The sequence below is a fragment of the Ostrinia furnacalis genome, unplaced genomic scaffold (genome assembly GCF_004193835.3).
Source record: "Ostrinia furnacalis isolate ACB-3 unplaced genomic scaffold, ASM419383v2 OfSCF6946, whole genome shotgun sequence".
Lineage (NCBI taxonomy): Eukaryota > Metazoa > Arthropoda > Insecta > Lepidoptera > Crambidae > Ostrinia > Ostrinia furnacalis.
This window is the reverse complement of record NW_021137185.1, coordinates 1-25,619: the sequence shown is the minus strand read 5'-3', so window position 1 is coordinate 25,619 and position 25,619 is coordinate 1. Positions and strand designations below refer to the sequence as shown.

The 25,619-nt window shown below is 39.6% G+C and overlaps 1 protein-coding gene across 1 annotated transcript; it reads right to left on the bottom strand.

The window, feature by feature from the left end:
• Window positions 1-414: 414 nt before the first annotated feature.
• Window positions 415-23,864, bottom strand: pins (G-protein-signaling modulator pins). Its single transcript, XM_028318641.1, has 10 exons — window positions 23,647-23,864; window positions 21,048-21,277; window positions 20,153-20,431; window positions 18,204-18,443; window positions 15,494-15,758; window positions 14,086-14,265; window positions 10,674-10,897; window positions 2,502-2,691; window positions 1,607-1,744; window positions 415-1,248 (listed from the first exon to the last, which is right to left on the bottom strand). The coding sequence occupies exons 1-10, from the start codon at window positions 23,689-23,691 to the stop codon at window positions 1,198-1,200; spliced, it is 1,842 nt and encodes a 613-aa protein (XP_028174442.1). The 5' UTR covers window positions 23,692-23,864; the 3' UTR covers window positions 415-1,197.
• Between the last annotated feature and the right edge of the window lie 1,755 nt (window positions 23,865-25,619).

Sequence of the window (25,619 nt, the reverse complement as noted above, 5' to 3'; positions counted from 1 at the left end):
AAAACTATGTCTTTGTAAATCAAAAAAATATAAAAATTATTGCCAAACTAGAGCAAAAAGTAGTAAACAATCATAAAAAGTTCATAAATATATAGTTATACAAAATCATTGTGCAACTTTTGTCGCAGTCAAATAATAATAATAACTAACTTATTATAATTCCGTTTATAAATAACCGTAAGCGGGGTCCATTTGTCCATACAATAAAACACCAAATAAAATATATTAAACCTAAGTTAAATTCATAATGAGTACATCGATGAATATTATACTTACGACCTAACATTGATTATGCAATTTAAATTGAATATTAATTAAAACGGAATGCTGTGGCAGTAATAAACTAATAATCACTGAATGAGTAACCTTAACGAGAAATTCCATATTAGGAGACAATTATATACTAATTCAGTGGTTATTTATTTTTTTCATAGATATTTCGAAAATAGTGGAGTTAGTCCGCTTCCGACGCGGCTCGCGTCTAAATGAAGGTTGGGCGTCCAGTCTTAGTCCGTAATCCTATATAACTACACTAAGTAAATATAGAAGGTGTATGGTCGATGGGAAACTTTTGACACTGGGTGGATGAAATTTCGATAATATTGTCTATGGATACCATAATTGACTCTATGGAAGCTTTTTGGTCTGACAGCGGAAACGTGTCTTTTCCATTTACTACTAACTTTAGAGACCGAAGTCTTCGAATCGGGAACTAAGTCGGGTCAGGGTCATAAACGTTACTGGAGGACGCCCAGACATTAGTAACGATATGAGGGAAACGCCCGCGGGAATCGATACAACCATATACCATCATAAAGAGCAACCGGTTCCATTAACGTCTACATAAACCACATTCAAAGATTCCATTATCAGGTTACGTGCATTAATATTATTATGACTCAGTATACTTTACGAATCGTAACAACAGTCGTGTGTGAAAATTATCTAGTTTCTACTACTAGGTGGCGTCACTGTGACGATAATGGTCAAAATCGTAATAAAAATCATCCAGTTGTTTCATTTACGATATCATATACTTGCCATCCCTATTTTTAGTTTTTAGCCATTTCCGAATCATTCGAGCAATGTCGCAGTTATTATAAATTTCGTCATTATTAGTAGCACACGGCTCAGTGCAGCCGCCTAGCACGTAACGAAGTGACAACAAAAACATGGTGGCGTCCAACGTCCAAGTCTTTACTTCTTGGAGTTTGAACCGGTTTTTTGGCGATTTTCCTGCAGCGGGATCTGAAAATACGAGAATAATCTATCAATAATTTTTAATTTATTTAAATTTTAAATAAACAATAACATACATTTATTACTATGATTTTCGTCCTTAGGCCTGCCTAAAAATCTGCGTTCTCAGACAGTGGGGCGCCACCGTCAATACCGGATCGCTGTTTCCGATTTTGCCATGTTGGAAACTATATAGTTGAACGATGGTGGCGCCCCCCTGTCAATGAGTTTGACTGGGACATTTCAAAGTAGGTCATCTATAGTCCGGTTATTATCAGACTGACAGCGAAGTCTTAGTCTTAGTCAAATGGGGTCCCGTTTTTACCCTTTGGGTCCGGAGCCCTAAAAAAGTGAAGTGAGTGGGTACCGTAGCGCGCTGGTCCTCCATGCGGCCGGCCTGCGCTCGCATGAGCAGCGCGAAGAAGTCGTCGTCGGGCACCGTCTTGGGCCGCTCCTCGGGCTTCGGCCGCGGCAGCTCCGAGCGCTGGTCCTCCAGCCGGGAGCCCTAGGGAAGGAGACAGGATTAGGACAAATAAACCATGCGGGAAATTGATCGATTCGTATACAGGGTGGAAACGATAAGTGTGAGATCACTCTCGATTATTTCTAAACTATACAAGATATCAAAAAACTAGTTACTGATCCTGAAAGTGCTTTATGAGATCTATCAAACGGTATCAATAATTATAATAGGTTTCAAAATATACTGGATCTATCCGAAAATTCAATGTTTTCAGCTTCCATACATTTGGTAAAGTCACATAATATTAAAAACTACACAAGATATCGTAAAACTGGTTACTGATCCTAAAAGTGCTTCACGAGATCTATCCAACAGTATCAATAATAGGTACAGAATAAACTGGATCTATCTAAAATTTAAATGTTTCCATCTTCCATACATTAATGACACTCATGTCTTGATAATATTAAAGCAAATGCCTAAAATTAATGTTTTCCATAAATAATTTTAAATAAGAATGCAAATACGAGTTTAAGTTTATTATTTAACAAAAATAATAAACTTACACTCGTATTTGGGCGGGGCGATCCGCCCCGGGTGCCAAGCATCAGGGGGTGACACAAGTCGCGTAGATTAGTACTCACTGGCAAATCTGCGGTTTATGTCATGATTTCGTACGATTGTCTTTCAATCTTCGAATCGGATCCTGGGGGTGCCTTAGGACTTATGACGGGGGGACGGGGGGTGATCGCCCCGGGTACCAACCCATGCTACGCCACCACTGCGTCGAAGTACCCACCTGGACCCTGGCGATCATGTCGAGGAAGTCGTCCTCGGGCTTGGCGGCGGCGGAGGGCTGGCGGAGCCCCGGCAGCGACGCGCCCTTGCCCTCCTTGGCCAGCTTCTTGGCCGGGCGCAGCTCGGCGCGCTGCGAGTCGATGCGCGACGACTGCATGTCCGTGATCATGTCCAGCATCGCTTCGTTGGAGCTGGTACAAACAAACATCCTTGTTGAATATATTGTTTGAAACTTTCATGGTCACTAACATAATTATTATTAAAAACCGCTGAAAACCAGCGTCGGGGCACGCGTGGCTCGATTAATGCTGAGCGGGCGCCTTTTTGGCACAAAATATGCGTGTATAGTTTTAAGTCCCTTTGTAAGAAAAATAACTTATCTTAATTTTGACATTCCGATATTTCGGCACTGTTGCAAGCGTGGCCATGGAGTAACTGAGGAAACTTGGGGGTGAGATGTTATAGGCAGAAATATAGGTCTACTAAACTCAAAATTAAGATACATCATGGTAGCAATCCCGTTAGTAATAATAATTATCCTTGTTGAAGAACACAAAAGGCGTGCAGACTAAAGCAGTGTCCTAAGTAAGTGAATTTTGTAAGTACGTGAATTTTGATTTACTTCTTAATATATTTTTTTTCCATTTAATCTGATTATGCAACATTGACTTTAACTTTAATTTGATTTGATTATGCAGTATTTATTATTGTAATTGATATTTTATTTTTAATTTAATTTGTACACCGCAAAGGTACGACATGTTGATACCATTTTAAATGCTGACTTAACACCTTATGTACACAATATGTTTGAACAAATAAATGTATCTTTATCTTTAAGCATAGATCGAGACGCAACGTGATGCGCTTTTTGCTAACTTAAGACACCCTCGCTTCGCAACGCAGCTTGGTATGTAGTCCGCAAGCAAGAAATGCTATTGGTTTGCTTGCTGCGTAGCGTCGTGTTCCGCGGTCGCTGATATAGGAACAACGTTAGTTAGCTCTTGTTTACATACAGGTACCGTGATCACGTGCACGAACCGTTACTTATAAGCTACAACGACATTAAATAGCTAAGGGACAGTGATAGCAATCAATAATTTCCTTCCTACTTTTTTATTTTTAAACCGGCAGACAGTGGTGACTGAGTTTGTTGCGGCGCTTCTTCTCAGCACTTGCCAAATGTTTGTCTCGAAGCGCTGGTAGGGCAAAAAAAGAATGAGACATGTATAGGCTCCTTAAGAGCATTTGACGATTTGCAAGAACTAATTTAATTAGTCTAAACAAATAAAGATAATTTTGATTTTGATTTGATTTAATAATTGACAGGACAGCAGCAGCAAGAGACGAGGAGGAGGTTATATGGAAATGCCCAATGAATTGCATCTCTAATCTCTATGCAGTAACATGGTCAAAGCTCAGGATCCCATAAAATGATGAGATGTCAACATGCTTTTTTCTGACTTTAGCAAGTTTCTGTGCCAACATAAAAGAGCTATTTAAAGACCAGACGGAAAAAACTAAACGCTTCATAAAATTCTTATTGAACATAAAATATTGCCCTAAGTGCAGAATCGTACAAAAGACCTGTCAAACTTCTGCTATTAATGCCTCAAAAGTGAATTTCTAACAGAATAATTAAAAAGGCAACCATTAGTGTTAGAAAGTTTGTTTGCGGACTTTGAAATCAATAAATGAACACGACGTGTGGAAAAACTTGAGGTATAATTACATAGGGGAAACGCCGTACCCGAATAAGTTAGAATTTTGTTTTTCCTGGTTCCTGCCAGGCTGAAGAGCGGTAATGTGACTTAGAGGAAATCAAGCCGCTATATTGCTGTTCGGTAATTAAAAAATAGAACTATTTATAGAAAAACTAAAATATGTCGCAAGAAAAACACTTTTATAGAAATTATACACAGGGTGTCCGTGCATCGTCTAATAAATAAAATAAATGTTAACAAATACTTCTAGTTACTTAGATTTTTCAAATTAAAAAACATTGTTGCAATATGGTTATTGTTAAAATTAATTTATGAATTTTCGATATTTTTTTATCGAAATTAATACATAAAAATATGTAGGGTAAACCGTATAGCTATTGCCCACTTAAAGATTTCAAACACATTGCGATGAAAAATTAAAGAAAGTATTTTAATTATCGACCATTTATGACTTTTTTCTTATAACTCAATAAACTGTTAAACAGAATATTAACAGTTTTTAGTTAAAACTTACGTAACTTAGAAAATATTGAAATAAATTTAAAATCCTCCAAAAAGTACAGTTATTGCCCATTACTTACACTAATTGCCCGCATCAAAGCACAGTAATTGCCCAGTATCTTAAAACAAAATAATCAATTTTAAAATGACAAAATAGGCTTTAAATAAACAAAACAAAACATCAAACTTAAATTCTAGTAGTACAGTCTTCATCAAAATAAATTACGTTTGGCCTTATTAACATATTATCAAATATTTCTTGAGCTGATGTTGATGAGTCAGAATCGGTAGAGACAGAATCATCTCTACTTCAAACCATAGATGACGCAAAAATTTGAATTTGATATGTATTTATTTTTTTATCTTCTTTGATATCAGTTCAAGTGGTTGCTCAGAATGTTCAATTAGCTGTTGGTTATTCTTCCCTAAAGGTGTATCTATTTCCTTACAATTAACATTTTCACTAGTAGATTTAAGGTAGGATTTTCATTTTTTGTATTTGCGTTTGAATTTTTATAAATTTTTTCAAGCCAAATCATATTTTTCAGCAATTTATCTTGTAGATAAATTGTTGGATACATCTTGTACAGCTTTGATCGCTTTTTGCAAATTTTCCATGCTATATTGAACTTTTGGAGTCTTTGGCATACTGAAAATGAAACATTAAAAGCCATTTTAATATTTATGCCTGTAAATTGCAAAACAAGTCTAGCAATGAGCAACTTAAACACTGCTACTGCATGGTGGCAACACTCTAATAATAATTGCTCTGGGCAATAACTATACATTAACATATGGCAATAACTGAAATGATGGTGGGCAATAACTAAAAATATACAGATTTACGTGCAGTGATTACCCACCGTTAAAATGACCGTTAGAAATCAAATTTTATCAGTTATTTTCATTGATAATGGAGAAAACACTTATAATTTCATCATGACTATACACCATTAGTTGAATATTAAGTGACTTGCAAAAAAAATTTAACCTCTAAGCAAGTAACTCCTTAGTAAAATTGTTAAAGTCTTTACCAGTTTGAGTAACATTTTCACCCGTCTTGACAAAATCCGCCATAACTGTTTTTTTAGACTTCCTATTGTAAATTTTAAATCTACTGTAACTACATTGATCTCGGAGCCATCTACTTAGTAAATTCAAATATAACTAGAGTGATTCAAAGTCAGCACCTGACAATATTATTCTTAAAGCGGGCAATCACTACCAGTGGGCAATCACTCTCTGGTTTACCCTATATGTCAGAACTAAAATTGCATAAAAATATGTATTTCAAAACAAAGTTATTTTCTTAAAAGTCTTTTAAAGGTTGATTAATAATATCCCAATCGGCATTACCACAATACAAACAATTTTTAGAGAGCATTTTTATCTTTTGGCAAAATAATTACATACCTATAGCTTTGAATTTTTGACGAAACTAATTTCCCAAAACTTTTATTGTTTCCTTTGATGTATATTTAATAATGTGTTTGACAGGAGACAAGTTAATAAGGTTTTTCAGCGCTACTCACGATTTTTCCGGAGCTCCTGCCATGGTGTTCGCGCCAAGTGCATGCATGCAACTGGCGCGAAGTTTTCAGGAATATTGAGCGTGAGGCGACACTCAAGTATTACAATAAAATATTTACAGCATTTATGGCGATGGAGAACTCAATTACAGAAACCGGTCAAGGGTGACACATTGAATTGTATTGTAAAAGACCATTATGCGCATTTTTAAAATGCTTTGTGGCAAACTATTATTAGTGACATATCGAAGGATGCAGATCAATATTATTCTGCTGATTTAAAATTCTAGTGCATTTTGTGAAAGCGAATGTTAATGAATACAACATAATATACTAAACTTTTGATCGAATCGAGAAAATGATTCGCCATTGTGCAAAAAGTTATGCTCAACGGCAGTTTCTTTTTTTTTTTATTTTGATTATTATGCACCTTTGCTAGCGCTGTCTGTCATTGCGTCGCGTCCTATGCGAGTTTTAACTTTGCCTAGACGGTCGTACCAATTTTTTTTTTATAGTATCTCGTGCGTGCGTGATTGTTGACTTTGGGAGAGTGATTTTGTGAACTTTGCCATACTTCCCGGATTGCCGCTCAATGTGCAAGATGGTGATTATTTTGGTAAGTGCGCATCTATCTTTCTTGATTTATTCATATCTGTTTGTAGGTTTTATGTATGTATCTTAGCCATATATTAGCAGACACAGGCTATTTATTTACTACTCAACTAATCTGGTAGGTGTCGAGAGTTGAAATAATAGTTTTTATGAGAAGTAAATATTTAAAAAAATACGCGAGTCAAATAAGTATAGAAAGTTGATTTTTAAGAAACATAAAAATACTAAAATAATAAGAAATGCACGCAACCCGCGTTAGCGAGACTCATGCGCATAATGCTTGTTTATTTTTTCATTGCCCCTTTCTTTACTCTCAATAAAGGGCTAAAGGGCCCACTAAAGGTTCCAATTTTGGTGGCAATATCCGCCAACGCAATATGAAAGCTTCTCCACACAGGCATTTCAAAGCAAGTTTTCAATCTTGATCACGATATGCTGATGACAGTCCGGGTGGGTGCGCTACGACGCCGTAACTGGCCTTTGTTCGAACAGTAGGTACAACAAACCAATCAATATCGCGCTTTATTGAGTTTAAAACTTCTTATGGCTTATCTCAATTTCGTGAAGATCATAGTCAAACAAATAATGTTTTAACTTTTCACGGTTTCGCTTGCATTAATTTCGATCTGATACCCACTCATCTCAAAACCTATTGCTATAAACAAACCAAAAAATACTGAGCTCATTGCTCCCAGTTTTCTGACGTTTGTGACAGATTAGAGGTGTCATTTGCATTATACCGATAATGCGATTTGCGCTTCATATTTCCTCATGATTTAAAAAGGCATTTGGGATATTTCAAAGGTTAAATACTAACGAAAAGTTTTCTAATGAAGCCCTTAAGGTAGGCACTATCAACTAAGTACAGGATATCAAAAGTACCTAAATTGATATACAAAGGAGGTTTTTCTTGAAATTAAAGCATTTCTATTAGCCTTGCTCCATCAACAGTAATGCATACCATACTCATTAACATCTTTTTGCCAATGGCAGTTCAATCAAACTTCATGTAGTGGACAAATTGAGATATTATGCTTTAAATAAGTACGGTTTTAAAAATCGCTGCGGCTTGAAACAGAGGAAACACTTTTCATATCGTTAAACAAATGAGATTTGGCCTCGAGACAGTCGCAGTGCAATAAATACATAATAATGAGTACATACGCCACAGAATCCCGGGACCCCGATTTACTTTTATCCATTTGCGCAGTTCACTAAATTCTAAAAGCAGAAACAATGTTTACTGTCCACCTGCCGACCGCACGGCAGCCATGTGACTGAAGGGCTGCAGGATAGATAGGAAGGAGAGGGGGTAATCGACACAGAGTTTCGCCACAAAAAGTTTGGCGTGTGTTTGCAACCGTTGTGTAGTTAGTTGGAAAGCAGGAGATGAGTGATTACCGTTGATGGGCGATTGGCGATAAGGTTTGAGAGCGATAGGCCGATAACAGCGTCGCTGTCAACAAAGTATCGGCGGCGAATTACCGGCGGCCTTGGCGAGCTGAGCGCCGCTAGTTGTCCGCGGCAGCCAGTGTACATCATATTTACTAGATAAATGACAATAAACTTATTACAGCACACATTAGGTATTAATGAAGCATTCTAAATCGCATAATGGATTTGCTCAATTCGCATACAATTACACTGAAACCTATACGCTTAAAATGTTTTTTTAATGCATAACAAGGCAGATATTTGACCGCCATCGCACCTGGTGTTAAGTGAGATGCAGTCTAGAATGTATTGTACATTGAGTTTTGAAACCAGCGCGATTGAGTGAGAGCTCGCTTTTTAATTGGTAGCAGGATGAAGTATTTATGTAAGAAAGAAAGTCGGTGAAGTTCTGTCCGATGAATTTCATTAACTAAAATCAGTATTGAGTAAAATGTATGACTTAATTATTCAGTACATTTTTATGTAACTGTGCCTTGCAGCAACTCACAAATACGTTATACTCGTATTAGAAATTCATTTTGCAAACAATTCGTTACATTTAGATTCGATTGCCTTAAAAATATGTATATCTCTTGTACTCAAAGATTCGATTACTATGAAAACAATACGACGATAGCAAGAATCTTAAAGTTATCACCACTAGAGCAAGATAAGCAACGACAACAATAATTTATTAATCATTACATGTCCGAAACTGAAAGATGACTTTATACTGAATACAATAACTATGTAAATACAAACGTATGTTCTTTTATGTCGTAGTTGTCTTGTAATGGAATTCGTTTCAGCCGAATGACGTCCACAGCTGGAAAAAGGCCTTCCCCATATAATGGTATTAGGTAATGGTATTATTTGTATTTAAATACGAGTATTAACTATTAAAATATAATATGTGCTAACTCATACATTTCTGAAGTGGCATCAACGTCGAAAGGTAGAGTGTCATCAAGTTTTGAGAAGTAGTGGGTCTAAATATTTAGGTTTAGGCGTTTGTCTTCTTCACTATAGTCTTCAAGAGATGGTAAGGGCTGGACAAAACCCCTAGTATTGTGTGTAACCCCTTGGTTATACTAATATTCTAATGACGTCTTCACATAATATGATGCTTATTGTCTTCGATGTAACCCTTTATCATTCAATTTAATAATTTCTAATAAGTCTTCGATCGATGTTTCTGCACTTAGGATCCGTATAGGAACTGTTGCTGATCAGTTAACCGATATTTTATCCCACTAATATTATAAAGACGAAAATTTGGATGTCATGATGTCTGGATGTTTGTTACTCTTTCACGTTGCCTTGTAACGATAGTCCAGTAATTTGCGCGTGCGCATATCTCTGTTACAATAATGATTTATGCACCGTCTGTCGCGAGTCTTTGTGTTTAGTATAGTGACTATGACGTAATCTAATGCATATCCTGTTGAGAGACCCCTAAGACTGCCGCGTGAGTGCTTTATTTTGACATGTAATGCAACTCTCTCCCCCACTGTTCAAAATAAAAGCTGCGTTGGCGTCGCGCGGTCGAGATACTAGCGCTGCGTCGAAGCTGCGCGGGCGCTGATTAGACGACGACGCTCGATAGATGCTAGTGTGGGTGGTCCCTGCTTTTTTTTATACACTACGAGGTTCTTGGCCTGCATCTCCTCTCCTGGGCAGGGCACATAGTACGCAGAACTGAAGGCCGATGGGGCAGCAAGGTTGTGGAGTGGAGGCCGCGTACCGGAAAACGCAGCATGGGACGTCCACCCACAAGGTGGACCGACGACATCATAAAGGTAGCAGGAAGGCGCTAGACGCAGGCCGCTACCAATCGATCAACATGGAAATCATTGGGGGAGGCCTGTGTTCAGCAGTGGACGTCCTTTGGCTGAAATGATGATGATGAGCTCCTCACCTGATGGTGGAAGCGAACTTCCCCCAGAATTTTCAACCACAGAGGAACTGGCTATCTTACCTAGCTAAGCCTAATAGCTTCTTCTCAGCACTTGCCAAATGTTGGTCTCGAAGCGCTGGTAGGGTAAAAAGATTATGAGACATGTAGAGGTTCCTTAAGAGCAAAATATTTGACGATTTGTAAGAACTTTTTAATCTACTATATAAAAATAAGTAGGGTTTTCCTCCCTGACGCTATATCTCCAGAACGCACGAACCGATTTCCACGGTTTTGCATTCGTTGGAAAGGTCTCGGGCTCCGTGGGGTTTATAGCAAAGAAAATTCAGGAAAATTTAACAAACGAAATTCCACGCAGGCGAGGCCGCGGGCGAAAAGCTAGTAGTCTATACAAATAAAGAAATTTTGACTTTTGACCTCTATAACTGTCTCTGAAAGAGCTTATTAGCTTAACTCACCTGGCGCTCTTGTTGCCGCTGCTAGCCGAGCGTTGCAGCTGCTTGGGCTTGGGCCGGTTCTCCTTGTCGTGCAGCGTGGCGCGTTGCTCGTCCATGCGCTCGGATTGGCAGCGACTCAGAAGGTCAAAGAACGACTCCACAGGGTTCTCTTCCGACTCCGAACGGACCACCTTCTTGTCGTCGGATTGGTCGTCGGACTCTTTCTTCTTGCCGTCGGGGGTTATCTGTTGGGGAAAAGAATTGTTAGGTTTATTTTATACTACTTGCTTTTTCTTTGTTCGCGGATTTGCTCGCGTGAATTTCAGTATGTCATGGAAAAGGCTTAAGGGACACTTAATGATAACAAAGGACGGGACTATTCCCACCTCTTGTTCCCACCGCTGCAACTCCCGTGTAGCCAGGATCTACGGCTTGACCGCCGATAAAATTCCAACTAGTGAAGGTCAAGTTTGGCCCGGGGGAAAGTTAAACTGTCATTGGACTTGCAACGAATCTAATCAAAAGAACAGGAGTTCGAACTTAAGGTTGAATTTTCCTCCAGTGCAAAGCAGATGACAGGTTTTTTTTAAGCATCTGCAATCAGCACAGCGGCTTTATATTTTTATTTTATTTTTTATTTTATTTTCTTTAAAAAAAAATTGCGTAATATGGATAACCTTGAAGTGTCATATCGATCATCTTAGGTGAAAAAGACTATAGTGATCATTGTGGAGCTAAATAGATAGGTTTTATAACCATCTATGTTGATTAACGCCCACCACTAGTCGCAAGTGCGGAAATTACATAAATAAACACGTTCGAAAACTTCGAATACAGTACATTTTAACGAGCGCATTATTTTGTTATTATAAATCGATAATTATCATTGATAAAATTATCCTTTCGAACCCTGATAAAGGACCATATGTGGTTGTGTGTGTTGTAAGAACAAAGACACGCACCTGTATGAGCGCCAGCCGCTAAATTACAACTTGAGCTTGGCTCGAGATCCAACGAAGCTGCAGCTATCTGACCATGAACCTGTATGAGCGCTTCTATTGTTAAACTTAAAGGACCTGGTGTGGACAAAGAAGCTGCAGCAGCTGTAAGGCCACGCATCTGTATGAGCACCTGCTGCTACTCAGACCTTGAGCTCGGTTCTATCAAACCAAGTTTATTAAGCTGTATCAGCCCACGCACCTGCATGAGTGCCTCTATTGTATAAAGGACCTTGTGGTTGTGGGTTGTAAGAACAGAGAAGCAGCAGCTATCGGAGCACGCACGTCGCAGCTGTATGAGTGCCTCTATTGTATAAAGTAACATAATTACGCGCGAGCGATAAGGATGGGTAGCTTGGGGTCATTGGACAAAATTTTACGTGCTCACGGACCAGGCTATAGTAAGAACAAATAAGCAGCAGCTATTGAGCACGCACCTGTATGAGCGTCAGCTATTCAGACCTTGAGCTGGACTCAAGTTTATTAAGCTGTATCAGCCCACGCACCTGTATGAGTGCCTCTATTGTATATAAGGACCTTATGTGGTTGTGGGTAGTAAGAACAAAGTTGTTAATTGCTCATAATCTTTTCTTAAAGGTTTTAAACCTTTGTTTGTCACCTGTTATCCGCTTTCCAATGGAGGGAAGTCGAATCTTATTTTCGAACTCCTCCTATGTTCTTCTGATTAATTTCGTTGCGGGTCCAATGACAGTTTAACTTTCCCCCGGGACAAACTTGACCTTCATTGGTTGGGTTTTTGTGGCGGTCAAGCTGTAGATCCTGGCTACACAGGAGTTGCAGTGGTGGGAACGAGAGGTGGGAATAGTCCCGTTAGTAAGAACAGAGAAGGTGCAGCTATCAGCTCACGCAGCAGTATGAGCATCTCTATTGTATAAAGGACCTTGTGGTTGTGGGTTGTAAGAACAAATAAGCACCAGCTATCAGCCCACGCACCTGTATGAGTGCCTCTATTGTATAAAGGACCTTATGTGGTTGTAAGAACAAAGAAGTAACAGCTATCGGATCACGCTCCTGTATGAGCGTCAGCTATTCAGACCTTGAGCTCGGTTCTATCAAACCAAGTTTATTAAGCTGTATCAGCCCACGCACCTGTATGAGTGCCTCTATTGTATAAAGCAGGGGTGGCCAACTTGATTAGACATAAGATCTGCTGTTTACTAACGAAACCATGGGCGATCTAACACTTACATATGTACTTCTTGAAATCTTAAATGGAATAGCATAGTTTAGTACACAAATGTATAGTACTAGCGGCCGCCCGCGACTTTGAACGCGTGGATCCCGTTTTACCCCCTTCATCTATCTTACGCGGTTTAGATTTTTTCATACAAATAGTTCCTGTGGGAATTTTGCAATATCCTGTTGTAACTAAACTTTAAGTTTATTAAGGTACCTGCATGCCAAATTTCAAGCGTCAAACTTGAGCGGTTTAGATTTTTCATACAAAAGGATTTTCCCGCTAATTCCCGTTCCCGTGGGAATTTCGGGAATTCCTTTCTTAGTGCACCTCTACGGTATCTAAGCTACGCCCCATCCAAATTTCAAGTGCCTACGTTTAGACTGTGCGTTGATATGTCACTAAGTCAGTCCGTTTCTCCTTTTATACAGGGTGGAAACGATAAGTGATCTCACTCGATTATTTCGAAACTATACAAGATATCCAAAAACTGGTTACTCATCCTGAAAGTGCTTCACGAGCTCTATCCAACGGTATCAATAATAAGTTACAAAATAAACTGGATCTATCCGAAAAATCAATGTCTCCAGCTTCCATACATTTAGTAAAACCACATAATATTAAAAACTATGCAAGATATCCAAAAACTTGTTACTGATTCTGAAAGTGCTTCATAAGCTCTATCCAACGGTACCAATAATAAGTTACAAAATAAACTGGATCTATCCGAAAATTCAATGTTCCTAGCTTCCATACATTTAGTAGTAGTGGTAGTAACCACAGTCATGGCCACTCATGTCTTGATAATATTATAGCAAGTAAAGCCTAAAACTAATGTTTTCCATGAATAATATTAAATAAGAATGCAATTTACGAGTTCATATTAAGTCTTAATTATTAATTAATAAAAAATTAACACTTCTAATATTATGTGGCTGGCATACATTTAGTATGGAGGCTGAAAACATTGAATTTTCAGATAGATTCAGTTAATTCTGTAACCTTTTACTTATACCGTTGGAAAGAGCTCGTGAAGCACTTTCAGGATCAGTAACCAGTTTTTCGATATCTTGTATAGTTTAGAAATAATCGCGTGAGATCACTTATCGTTTCCACCCTGTATATTTAGATTTTTTGCCTTGCCACGATCGACAGGACTAATATTCGCGACCCCTGGCCACCCCTCGTATAAAGGACCTTATGTGGTTGTGTGGGTTGTAAGAACAAAGACACGCACCTGTATGAGCGCCAGCTGCTCCATGCTCTGTCGTCGCACGCGCAGCGCGCTGAACGGCGTGCGCGGCGCGCGCTCGTCGGCCGGCGGCGGCGGCGCCTCGCCCTCCGCCGGCAGGCCCAGCACTTTGCGCAGGTCGCCCATGTTCATCTGCGCAGTCGCCATGCCCAGCACGTCGCCTAACTGGAAACGGACGGATGGAGGCAGAGTAAATAAATAAATAAATCTTTGGACAATTTCACACAGCGCCAGCTAGCCCCAAAGTAAGCAACTTAATGCTTGTGTTATGGGTGCTAGCTTAACGGATATACTACTTATATACTTTTTTTTAAATAGATAAATATTATACATAGTCACACCCAGACCCGTCACAGAAATTAAAATTCATCATTTCAATTTCTGCCCGGCCGGGAATCGAACCCGGGACCTCTCGGCATAGTAGTCCGTTCTGAACCACTACACCAAACGGCCGACTATAAAGGCCGAAATACAAATGAGTAGGTCATCTTCATAGGAACGCACGGGCGCGGTTTGTATGTGAGCGCGCCAACACGTATACGGCGCGCACGCACACACTGACAAAATTTAGAGTGGATTAGCGGTGAGGTGCGCCGAATTTTGTCAGTGTGTGCGTGCGCGCCGCATACGTATATTGGCGCGCTCACATACAAACCGCGCTCGGTGCGTTTCTATAAGATGACCTACTCATTTGTATTTACTACGAATGTATATAAAGCACCCTGGTAATTTAATTAAATGTTCGTTCGTTTCAACTAAATGAAGTTCACGCCTGAACAAAGCCCTCCGCCAAGGATTTCCACAACAATCGGCTTACATCCAGGTACTTTTTGCGACCATCACCAGATCGTCAGTCCACTTAGTAGAAGACTAGCCTACACTATGTATTCCAGCCAGTGACAACAAATTAAGCTAAAAAAACTGTGTGTCGAAAGAAAAGTAAGGGCCTGCTCAGTACATCATTTTATAGTAGTCCAACATCGAACCGTCCCTAGCTATGATATTGACAGTGGGACGCTACTATCAATATTGGGTTATTAATTCCAAGTTTTGGCACTTAACATTTCAGAATCGTTAAATATTATTCTTTTTCTTCTTCATTACACTCTAATTTAACACTCTAATTTTTCAACGTAAAGCCCTTTCGCTATTGCATGATGTTTCCCACAAGAACAAGGGTAAATCAAAGAGAGAGAGAAGAGAAATAGTAAAAATTTGTTCAGAGAAGATGATATACAGTTAAAAAAGGTCGCGGAGCACAATGTATGCAAATTAAAGAGCATTCCCAACTGAAGGGCTAAAAGCGTCGTCAATTGTGACCTACTTAATACACCAACAACACAAAAACCACCTTCCAAACCCTTAGCCAAAACTAATTTCGTCATGCTCTCACCTCTTTAGATATGTTGTAGTGTTCATTAGCGTAATACAGCGCTTTCTCGTGGTTGCCGAGCGCCGCGTGCGCATTGCCCAGCGACCAGCAGGCGCGGCCCTCGCCCACGCGGTCTTGGAGGCGTCTCGCGGCCGCAAGATGGCGCGCGTGGTACTCCTCGGCCACACGGTATTCTCGTAGCAGAGTGTACGTGTTGCCGAGAGAGTAGCAGGCCTGGGCTTCTACGGCCGCGTCGCCAAGCTCCTCCGCTAGCGCCAGCGTGCGTCTAAAGACAAACAATTGATGGTGGACAATCTAATAAATGTATCTGGTTTTTACTAATAACTAGCTGTGCCTGCGACTTCGTACGCGTGAAGACCCGTTTTCGCAACATTTTTCATTTTTGCTCTGCACCTATTACTCGTAGCGTGATGGTTTATAGCCTATAGCCTTCCTCAATAAATGGGCTATCTAACACTGAAAGAATTTTTCAAATCAGACCGGTAGTTCCTGAGATTAGCGCGTTCAAGTAAACAAACAAACAAACTCTTCAGCTTTATAATATTAGTATAGATTTACTTTGAATTTATGTGTTAAGAATTATTCTTATTATGAGATGTTTAATTGAATATCCACTAGTTTGTATGAAATAAGAAATAATAACATTATTTATTTTACTGGGGTATTACAAAATCAACAAAAATTGGAACTATCAAAACATAAAAAAGTGAAACTATTGTGAACATAAAAATATAATACTACATAATAGCTAACATACACATTCATTTAATTACATATTTACAACAGCAAATGCAAGTTTATTAAAATATTTAGACATGCAATAAAATATTTAGACACGAAAGTCATGCATAATTGCCTCCTACAACGGCAACAACATCGACCTATTTCAATCATTGTAGTGCAGTAACCAGTAACTTTCTGGGTTTTAATTTGATTTGATTAAGGTATATTCCAAATTCCAATTCCATTTAATGTCCCGCCCGAAACCAGCCACTTTGAAAGAACCACTGCGTACTTGTTAGCCAGCGTTTGAGCGGAATCCCGGCCATCGAAATTAATCGTAATTGGCATGAACCAGCCAACAATAATGACTTGTCACTAGTCTAAGTACAATAGGTATTTTGAACTCGAAATCTTATTGTTCATAGCGGTAAGAACAATATAAACATGCGTTAAACAATATCAATATCGTGATGTATTAGAAGTATGAAATAATTGTCCGTTCTGAGGTACCTACTCCAAATTAGGACGAAGGACTTTACTTTGAGATCATGTAATCATTGCGACAATCATCACAAATGTACATGTTGGGATTGATTAGTCTATTTTCCAATTCCGAGCTGTAAGTATATCGGTTAGACCTTATTTCTCATTCTGCAGATCCTATACATTGTAAGCATGATGCATTCAAATGTAGCCCTTGATAGGCATCTGACCCTATGACAATGTAATCCATTGTGCTGCTGAATTTCGCACAATACGTGACACATATTGCTTTGCAGAAATATCGAGTAGGTATACATAAGTAACACATTCGCCGAGCAAGTAAACAAGATTACAGTCGCGTTTGCAAACACTGAGCTCAAAATAGATCAGTATTACGCGCAGCCAATAATAGGATAGCATATTTGTCCAAGGGGTTATTTACAAAGCTCACTAAAACAATATTTAGTTTGTGTGATGCAACAGCAAATAAATCGGAGTGCAGTGGTGCAAATAACAGATTTCTCGTAAGCTGCATTTAAATTAATAACAAGTAGTATAGCAAATAAAAGTGCTTATTTTTATAACAAAAGAATATTTGGGCCATTAATAGGTTAAAGAAACGCAATATCTATGAACTCAATGAAAACATCAATGCATTCTCGTGCGAATATACATAGCAGGTGTGCCAGATCGTAATGCGTGTTTTATACAATTTATGAACTGGTCGAGCTAGTGGCAATGTAGATGCTTTAAATGAATTTTATGTAAATTTAATGAGACTACAAGATACTAGTTACTTTTTTTGTTTTTTTTTTATTCGTGAGGTATTCATATGCCTTAGCTGTGTTCTCTAAAAAATATAATATTATTGTGCGATTGTCTTAATAATAGCGTGATCTGAAGTTGCTTCATTAGTAAATATGTTGCAACGTTGTATACAAGATTTCTATGCTGTTTGACTGAGCGTGTTGTTAATTTGTTCAGTCTGGAACTTTCTACAGTTTCTTCGACTCCAACTTGTATTTTATGGCAAAGTTGAGTACTTTAATTCGTGTACCGCAACGCATTGAACAGGTTCGGCGAATGAATAAAGAAACTAGTCGATCAAGACCAAGTTGACATGAACCACAATCAGGGTATGTGACATCAACCATATCAGGAGAAGTCTACGAGCCGAAAATAATAATCAAGAGGGAAGGTTGCCATGAATGCGATCACAATCAGGGTATGCCATGAAGCCACACTGATCATGCCGGGAGGGGTCTACTGTCAAATGCAAACGCAATCAGGGCATGCGACACAAACCATGTCGAGAAAGGTCTACGAGTCGAAAAGAATACGTTAATAAAGATCTGAGGTGGAATTGTGTAAAGCAGTCGTAATCATTTGACAGTTCATAACACAATTCCACCTCAGAGGTTGTCATGAATGCAATAACAATGCATGCCATGACGTCACACGGATTATACCAGGAGAGGGGTCTACAAAAACAGAAGCTACTAACTTGTAATGTTCAGCTGCGTTCTCGAATTGTCCTAGGAAGATGTGCGAATTGCCGAGGTTGCTGTTGGCCCGTCGCTCGGCGGCGCGGTCGCCGGCCTCGCGCGCGATGCGCAGGCGCTCCGTGTGGTAGCGGATGGCGCGCGCGAACTCGCCGAGCAGGTAGCACGTGTTGCCGAGGTTGCCGCACGCGCGGCCCTGCGCCTGACGGTCGCCCAGGCTGCGCATCAGCTCCAAGTTCTTCCTGGAGTGCAGAACAGAAGTTATGTTAAAGTCTGGTCCGTGAGCACGTAGAATTTTGTTCAAAGACCCCTAGCTACTCATTAGGGTGGTCCTTATTTTTCGACTTTTGATTTCTCCCCGGGGCACTTTCTCATTCGATTATACAGGGTGTTTGGCGCATCGTGTGCCAAAATGATTTGGCGGATAGAATGGGTCATTTCCTATATTTTCAGCCCCCATAACACGTTCCATACCAGGCGGCTACTTTTAAATTAATTTTTTTAGTAATTTCACCAAAATACCCAAATCGCATCATTTAATTTCGATTTAAAAAAAAACTACCAAGCGCAGCCCTAAAGTAAATATTTTGTTTTGACGTGCATTAATGTAGGGTTGCATCAAATCTAAATTTATTGGCAAATATCATCTAGTTTTTTTTAAATTCAGCTTTGAAGTTTTCCGAAAAGTTAAAAACGGACTGAACATTTAAGTTTACAAGGGTATAATTTTTTTTTTAAAAGAGATAGCGATCTTCGGATTTTATCAAAACTTCTCTAGTCTATCCTCATTCAAACGGTATACTAATCTTGTTTAAATAATAACAACAACTTCACAAATTCCTTAAGTTAGTGCATTGACTCTACTCGGACTGATTTGCGAAATTTGTGTTTATAGCTCCTTTTTGTGTGAATAGCACGTAGAACACCTAACTTTTTTTTTTGGTTAAGATTTAGAGGTCGCTACCAGCTGTCAAAATATTTACAAAAAGCTTTGAAGATCTTAAATCATGGTTTCATAAATGTTTTATTTAAGTGTTTATATCACATTTTAGGTGCAAATGAACATCGCATAGATAGAATAGACAATCGCTTCTTGTCCCCTTCTCCCCTCAACCCCTCTTCTGTACCGACCATGGTACCGACGCGTCGAGATACTAACAAGTAAACTCTTATATCTTAAAAATAATGGATCCAAATATGTACATTGTACATAATATCTTAGTTCATAGCAACAACAATAATTTTGTAATATTTTTACTTGGCTTCGGCTAAAAATAAACGAATCTAACAAATAAAGATTTTGTGTTTTTACTTAAAATTCAAACCTTGGTAGCGACCCCTAAATGTCTTTCAAAAATTAAAAAAAAAATAATGAAAGACTTTCATATGGCATATATTCAAATTACGTGGTGCCCCGCAAAATATAAGAAAAAAAATTTTTTTCTTAGGAATAAGGACCACCCTACTACTCATCCTTATCGCTTGCGCGTAAATATGTTGCTATCGCGCTCGCACTCTCACTGCGGGTGCCAGTCGCACAGTCGCGACAGCAATATAATTACGCGCGAGCGATAAGGATGGGTAGCTAGGGGTCATTGGACAAAATTCTACTTACTCACGGACCAGGCTTTAGTATTGGAAAAGTATAGCAGTGCTCAAGTTGAACCGACATGGTTCGCAGATTAGTGGCAAGGCACATAACTCGTAGTGCTGATGGTCGTTGGGGCAGGAATGTTCTCGAGTGGCGACCATGGGCCGAAAGACACAGTAGCAGGCCTTTCACTACTGAAGAGACGATCTGGCGAGACCTTTGTTCAATAGTGGACGTCATTTAGCTGAAACGAACGATTAGTTAGCGCCTGCGGGAAGTGCCCGGGGTCGTTCTGCCCCACGCGGCCCAACTGCTTGCCCACGCGTGGGGCAGTGCCCAGGCTGTGGATGTGTGACTCACTCGTAGTAGTCCACCGCCTGCAGCAGGCAGTCGCGGACCTCCTGCGGGAAGTGGCCGGGGTCGTTCTGTCCCACGCGGCCCAGCTGCTTGCCCTGCGCGTGGTGCACGTTGCCCAGGTTGTAGAGCGCGCGGCCTTCGCTCAGCTTGTCACCGAGCGCGCGCGATATCTCCAGGTGCCGCTTGCAGCATTGGATGGCCTCCGTGAACTTGCCCATCACTTTCAGGGTGTTGCCCAAGTTGCCGGACGCTTTCGCCTCGCCTAATTGGTCGTTCATGGTCCTAGAATTATAATAACTTGCTGATTACTGGCATCGTTAAGTTGGATGGCGAGGTTGGTGTGTTTAGTCTTTTATAGCCATGACATTTCATGCTTAAGCTCAACAGGTGGGGTTCGGATCAAGTCCGCATTTATCCCTATTCTGTCAGACTGTAATTTGAGATACGAATTTGTTAGGACATGTGTGATGGGTTAAATTAAAAATAACGCCGTAAAAATGATGATCAAGTACCACGCTCATATTCATGACGTGCATGTCGAATTGAATCAAATATCGTTCGAACATATATTTTTGGTGAGTTTTCCTCAAATTATAGCAGAGCACAGCTGAGCACAGCTAGTCAGTTGATAAATAAGAATTTCAACAAGGCATTAAAAATGAAAACAAATTAAACTGTAACCAAATACAATGACATCAACTTGGTTACAGTTGGGCGTTGGTACGATTCAATCATATTTCTGTATTGAATAAAAGGCTGACAAAGATGACTGAGTTTATTCCGCCACTTCTACTCAGCACGATTCGTTGTCCCGAAGTGGCGGTAGGGCAAGCTATATTTGGGACGCGTATGCGTCCCCGAGAAAGGGCTTACATACAAATGAATAATTAGACATTACCTGGCAAGCGTCAAGTCATGTTTATGGTACTGCATCGCCTTGTTGTAGTCGCCGAGGTAGAAGTAGGCGTTGCCGAGCTGGCTGTAGATGGCGCTGAGCGTGCGCAGGTCGTCGGTGCCGGCCTGTATGGCTGCCTGGAAGAAGGCCACGCCCGCGCGGCAGTCGCCCGCCTTGCACAGACGCTCGCCCTCCAACGCCAGTTCAAGGCACATCGAGCCGCCATCGCAGCTCTGCAAACAAGCAATAAATTAGTAAGCGACAGCGCACACGACACCTGAGGTCAAAATAACTCAATATGATATTGACAAGAACAGGCGTCTAGTCGTCGAGATGTCACTGTCGCGTGTCGCCCAGTGTGCGCCTACACTAATATTCCCGTTAATCCCTCGTGATTAGCTAAATATATTGGGTTACGAGTGGGTAAAATACAGTTCTCTAGCAGCGGCAGGTTGGAACCCGAGATCGTAGGAGGACGAGTCAGCCAGTCTGGACATCTACACCGTTAGGATATTGTCGCCTCAATTATCACAATCATCACTCCAAGTAACTTAGAACATTAGTTTCCGGGTGAGCAGAAGATGCTCTCTGAACAAGCATGACTGGTCAAACCATGAGGACTGGTGAAGGACCCCTTTAATTATAAGATTTAACTATACAAGGGCTGTCAAATATAGAAGGCCTATGGCAAGGAAGACATAGTTTCTGCTCCAACTGAAGGAGGAGGTGGACTTGTCACTTCACAGATTGTGGAATAATATGCAAGGATAATTGGGCAAATACAGGTTATATCGCCACCCAAAAGTTACTGCACTACCAAATAGATTGATAACTGTCACAGTGATATAAATACTTCATTAAACTAAAACATTCAATATTATCATAATTAATAGTGTGCATAATGCATTTGTATTATGTAGGTAAGTATATCTAAAATATTACTTTTCACTTGAACAATTTACTACCTACACTTGGGTGAGACTACTTTCATGTACATGTAATATCATCACTGTGGTTCATTAGGTAAAACTATCACTGCATTAATGATGCACTAAATAATCCAAATATCTTTTTTATTTCTAAACAAGTTTGATGAATGAATATTCATCGGTATGTGATTAAACCAAATACATGTTGATATTATACAATGCTGTGTTATATACATGTTTATTGCTTTGGCCACAAAAGTAACCAGATCTCAATAACAGGTAGGTCATAAATTGGATAAGAGTGAGGATCGTCTTGGACATTACTCCAATCAGCCACGATTAAGATGTCCGCCAATCAACTACAATTGTGATACTGGGTTGCAAATTGCCACATTGTCGGAGGGCTCATGTCGTCATTCACAGGCCTTTCAGGAGTCCTGGGATCATCCCATTACATTTTAGTTCAAGTAAAAATGAATACTAACTCCTAAAACACAAATGATTTGGACAAACATTTTTTTGTTTTGATTAGAATCACAAATTACTTCTATAAAACTTTCCGAGAATATAATTTTAGCATTCGAGCAGAATGACTTTTGTTGGGTCTGCTAGTGAATACTAAATATTCGTAAGGAACAATTATTTGGTAAGTCTAGTAACAGGAGGAAGGAAAAGCTAAAATAATACATGAACAAAAACATGCAATTTATTCAACCAGAAAAATATGATTTTTAGCCTAAAATATTATGAAACTGCTGGCATGAGTTTGTGAATTTCTTTCTGTTGTGTTTAGTACTTTTTTAATCATTATAAACACAAAGAATTGGAGAGAGCAACAGCAACAAATGCTTTATAAAGTGCTACTACTATGAGTGTCATTTTTTTTTTGGAATGTAGACTTGTAGCGCATTATAATGTTTTTTATACAAAGATAAACAACACATTTCACTATGATTGAGTCTATATCCATGAAATAAAATACTAAAAGCTGTCTTAGTATGCATATAATTTAAAGAGCAATGTGCTTTTTTGCTTAAAAATCATAGGAATTTTATTATGCACATTTTCTGCCTGATTACTTGTTGCTGGTATTTGTTGATACATGGTAAAACCAGATGTCTCAAGAAGGTTTAATGGTTCAACTTTCACAGTTTGACATTAGGTAATTACTAATTACATTATTGTTTTACCAAATTGCTCAATCAACAATGACTAGTGCTTGGTCTAGAAATAGGTTAACAAGTGAATGTACAATACTAGCATTTTCGCCTATCTAAAAATGAGTATCAGACAAAAACGTAAAACTACGCGTTATTATTTTATTTTGTAAAATGACTCAAGTACAGTCTTAAAGTTTCCTTTCATTCCTATTGACCTGTCAGAAGCCAAGCAAGTATTTAGAGCGACTAAATTGGCCCCATGCGAGTCGCAGCTTCGGTAGCGGATATGCACGGGGCGTCGGGCGACGAACGGACGTACAGCTAATAAGTAACAGGTCACCACAGTTCCCTATTCGGTCCCCCAGTATCGCCAATGAATCACCGTCGACGCGGAAAACGCACGGCCGACGCTCTGGTGAACCTACACACAGTCCAATCTAAACAAAGCCTAGACGTAATTACATGTTAACGATATAGCTGTATGTTTCGTTATGATTCAGTTACTTTACTCACCTGTGTATCGGTCGACAGGTTCTCGGCGCTCGCACTCACAGACATGTTTCAGGGATTTATGAGAATGACACGATGAAACATAAAGTTATACGACACAATTAGTTTATTCTCATTATCATTGTTTTGTTATTCACTATTTCGCTGGGCGTGAACGGTTGGACGAGCGTTGAAGATTGGCTGGCTGCTGGCTGGTTGAGTTGTTGAATTTGACAGCTGACTAACAGTAATGTATGTCTGCTATTCTATTTTTTTTTATTCGTTCGCGGCCTGGAAACAAGTATATTGGCCGAAGTATTTTTGTTTTATTGGCATAATGTTGCCATATTCCAAATCTAGTTACCAATATTTTTTAAATAAGCATTTTTTTTTAATCCTTTTTATGAGATTGCATTTGGCGATGGATCGAAATTGAGATTTATGGACATAGCGAATTTTTTCACAATTTCTATTTGAAAAAAATACCTATCGATAGGTTACGTTATTCTGATGAATAAATGCTGCACAAGTTTTTCTCTAAAACCAATAGTTTGGCTGGAAAAAAATATTTTCCATTTTCGTTGTATGGAATGAAACATAAAGTGGTCGATTTCTACTAAGCCTTGACAGATCTTGCTTTGAAACTACTTGAGCCTTGTTCTATGGCTTGTTGACTATAATCCTACACTATCAGCGCGCGCCCAAAGTTGCCCGTTCACAAGTTATGAGGTTCTGAAAAATTAAAAAAAAGTAAGTAAAAGTGGTCCCGATGGTTCTACGAAAAATGAGATTGACTTCATCATGACCACAAAGCGACGAATATTTAGTGATGTCTCCGTGATCAACAGGGTGAAAACCGGTAGTGATCACCGAATGGTCAGAGGCATACTAAATATTAACGTCAAGCTAGAAAGGTCCCGTCTGATGAAGTCTACGCTCCGACCCTACAATTCCCATATCCACTGCCCCGAGAGCTTTCAGCTCGAGTTGTCAAATCGCTTTGCATGCCTGGAAAACTGCGAGTCAGTGGATGAGATCAATAACGGGTTCGTAGAAACTGTCCAGGCGGCTGGGTTTAAATTCTTTAGACCTCGTCGTAAAGACAAGCCGCAAAAGCTCACCGACCACACCCTCAACCTCATGGCAGAACGACGTGCAATGACGCTGCAGTCCTCCGTTGACGCTACGGCATACAGGCAGCTCAATAGACAGATAAGGAAGTCCTTGCGACATGATATTCGCAATTTTAATACAAACAGTATTAAAGAGGCGATAGAGCGGAACCAAAGCTCCAAAGTGTTCGCAAGAGACAACTCTATTGGGCAAAGCCAGCTGACGAAACTAACGACGGCGGACGGTAGTGTAACGTCAACAATGGCAATGGGCAGGGCACATAGTACGCAGAACTGACGGCCGATGGGGCAGAAAGGTTCTGGAATGGAGGCCGCGTACCGGAAAACGCAGCGTGGGACGTCCACCGACAAGGTGGACCGACGACATCGTAAAGGTAGCAGGGAAGCGCTGGACGCAGACCGCTGCCAATCGATCAACATGGAAAGCATTGGGGGAGGCCTATGTTCAGCAGTGGACGTCCTATGGCTGAAATGATGATGAATGATGAAGTAAAAGTGACTTTTTTTTGGAATATCTTTAAAGATTTAACGAAAATATAAAGATTCTATACGTAAGTAATGTAAATTCTGTACCCCCAGTGAAAAGGGATCTAACTCGACTTAGATCAAAATTGACTTTATAACATAATGTGAATCTCTGAAAAATTAGCTATTTTTGTATCTAATCGGTATGTTTCTACGACGTATAGAAAAGAAAATAATTTTGTGCCAAATGATACAAGTAAGGCTTTGTGAACCAATTTAGAGTTTTCTTTCGTGTATATTAATACATGTCTACTTTTAACAAAGTGTACCGGAGGCTTCTTTAAATTTTTTATTGTGTCAAGAGGTACGACTCGTGTTACTACTTTTTACACGATTAAA

Coding starts and splice junctions, on each gene's coding strand:
- pins (XM_028318641.1), bottom strand. CDS start 23,691: ATGTCTGTGAGTGCGAGCGCCGAGAACCTGTCGACCGATACACAG. Junction 20,432..21,047: donor CATGACTTGACGCTTGCCAG/GTAATGTCTAAT, acceptor TTATAATTCTAG/GACCATGAACGACCAATTAG. Junction 10,898..14,085: donor AGCAGCTGGCGCTCATACAG/GTGCGTGTCTTT, acceptor TTTCCCCAACAG/ATAACCCCCGACGGCAAGAA.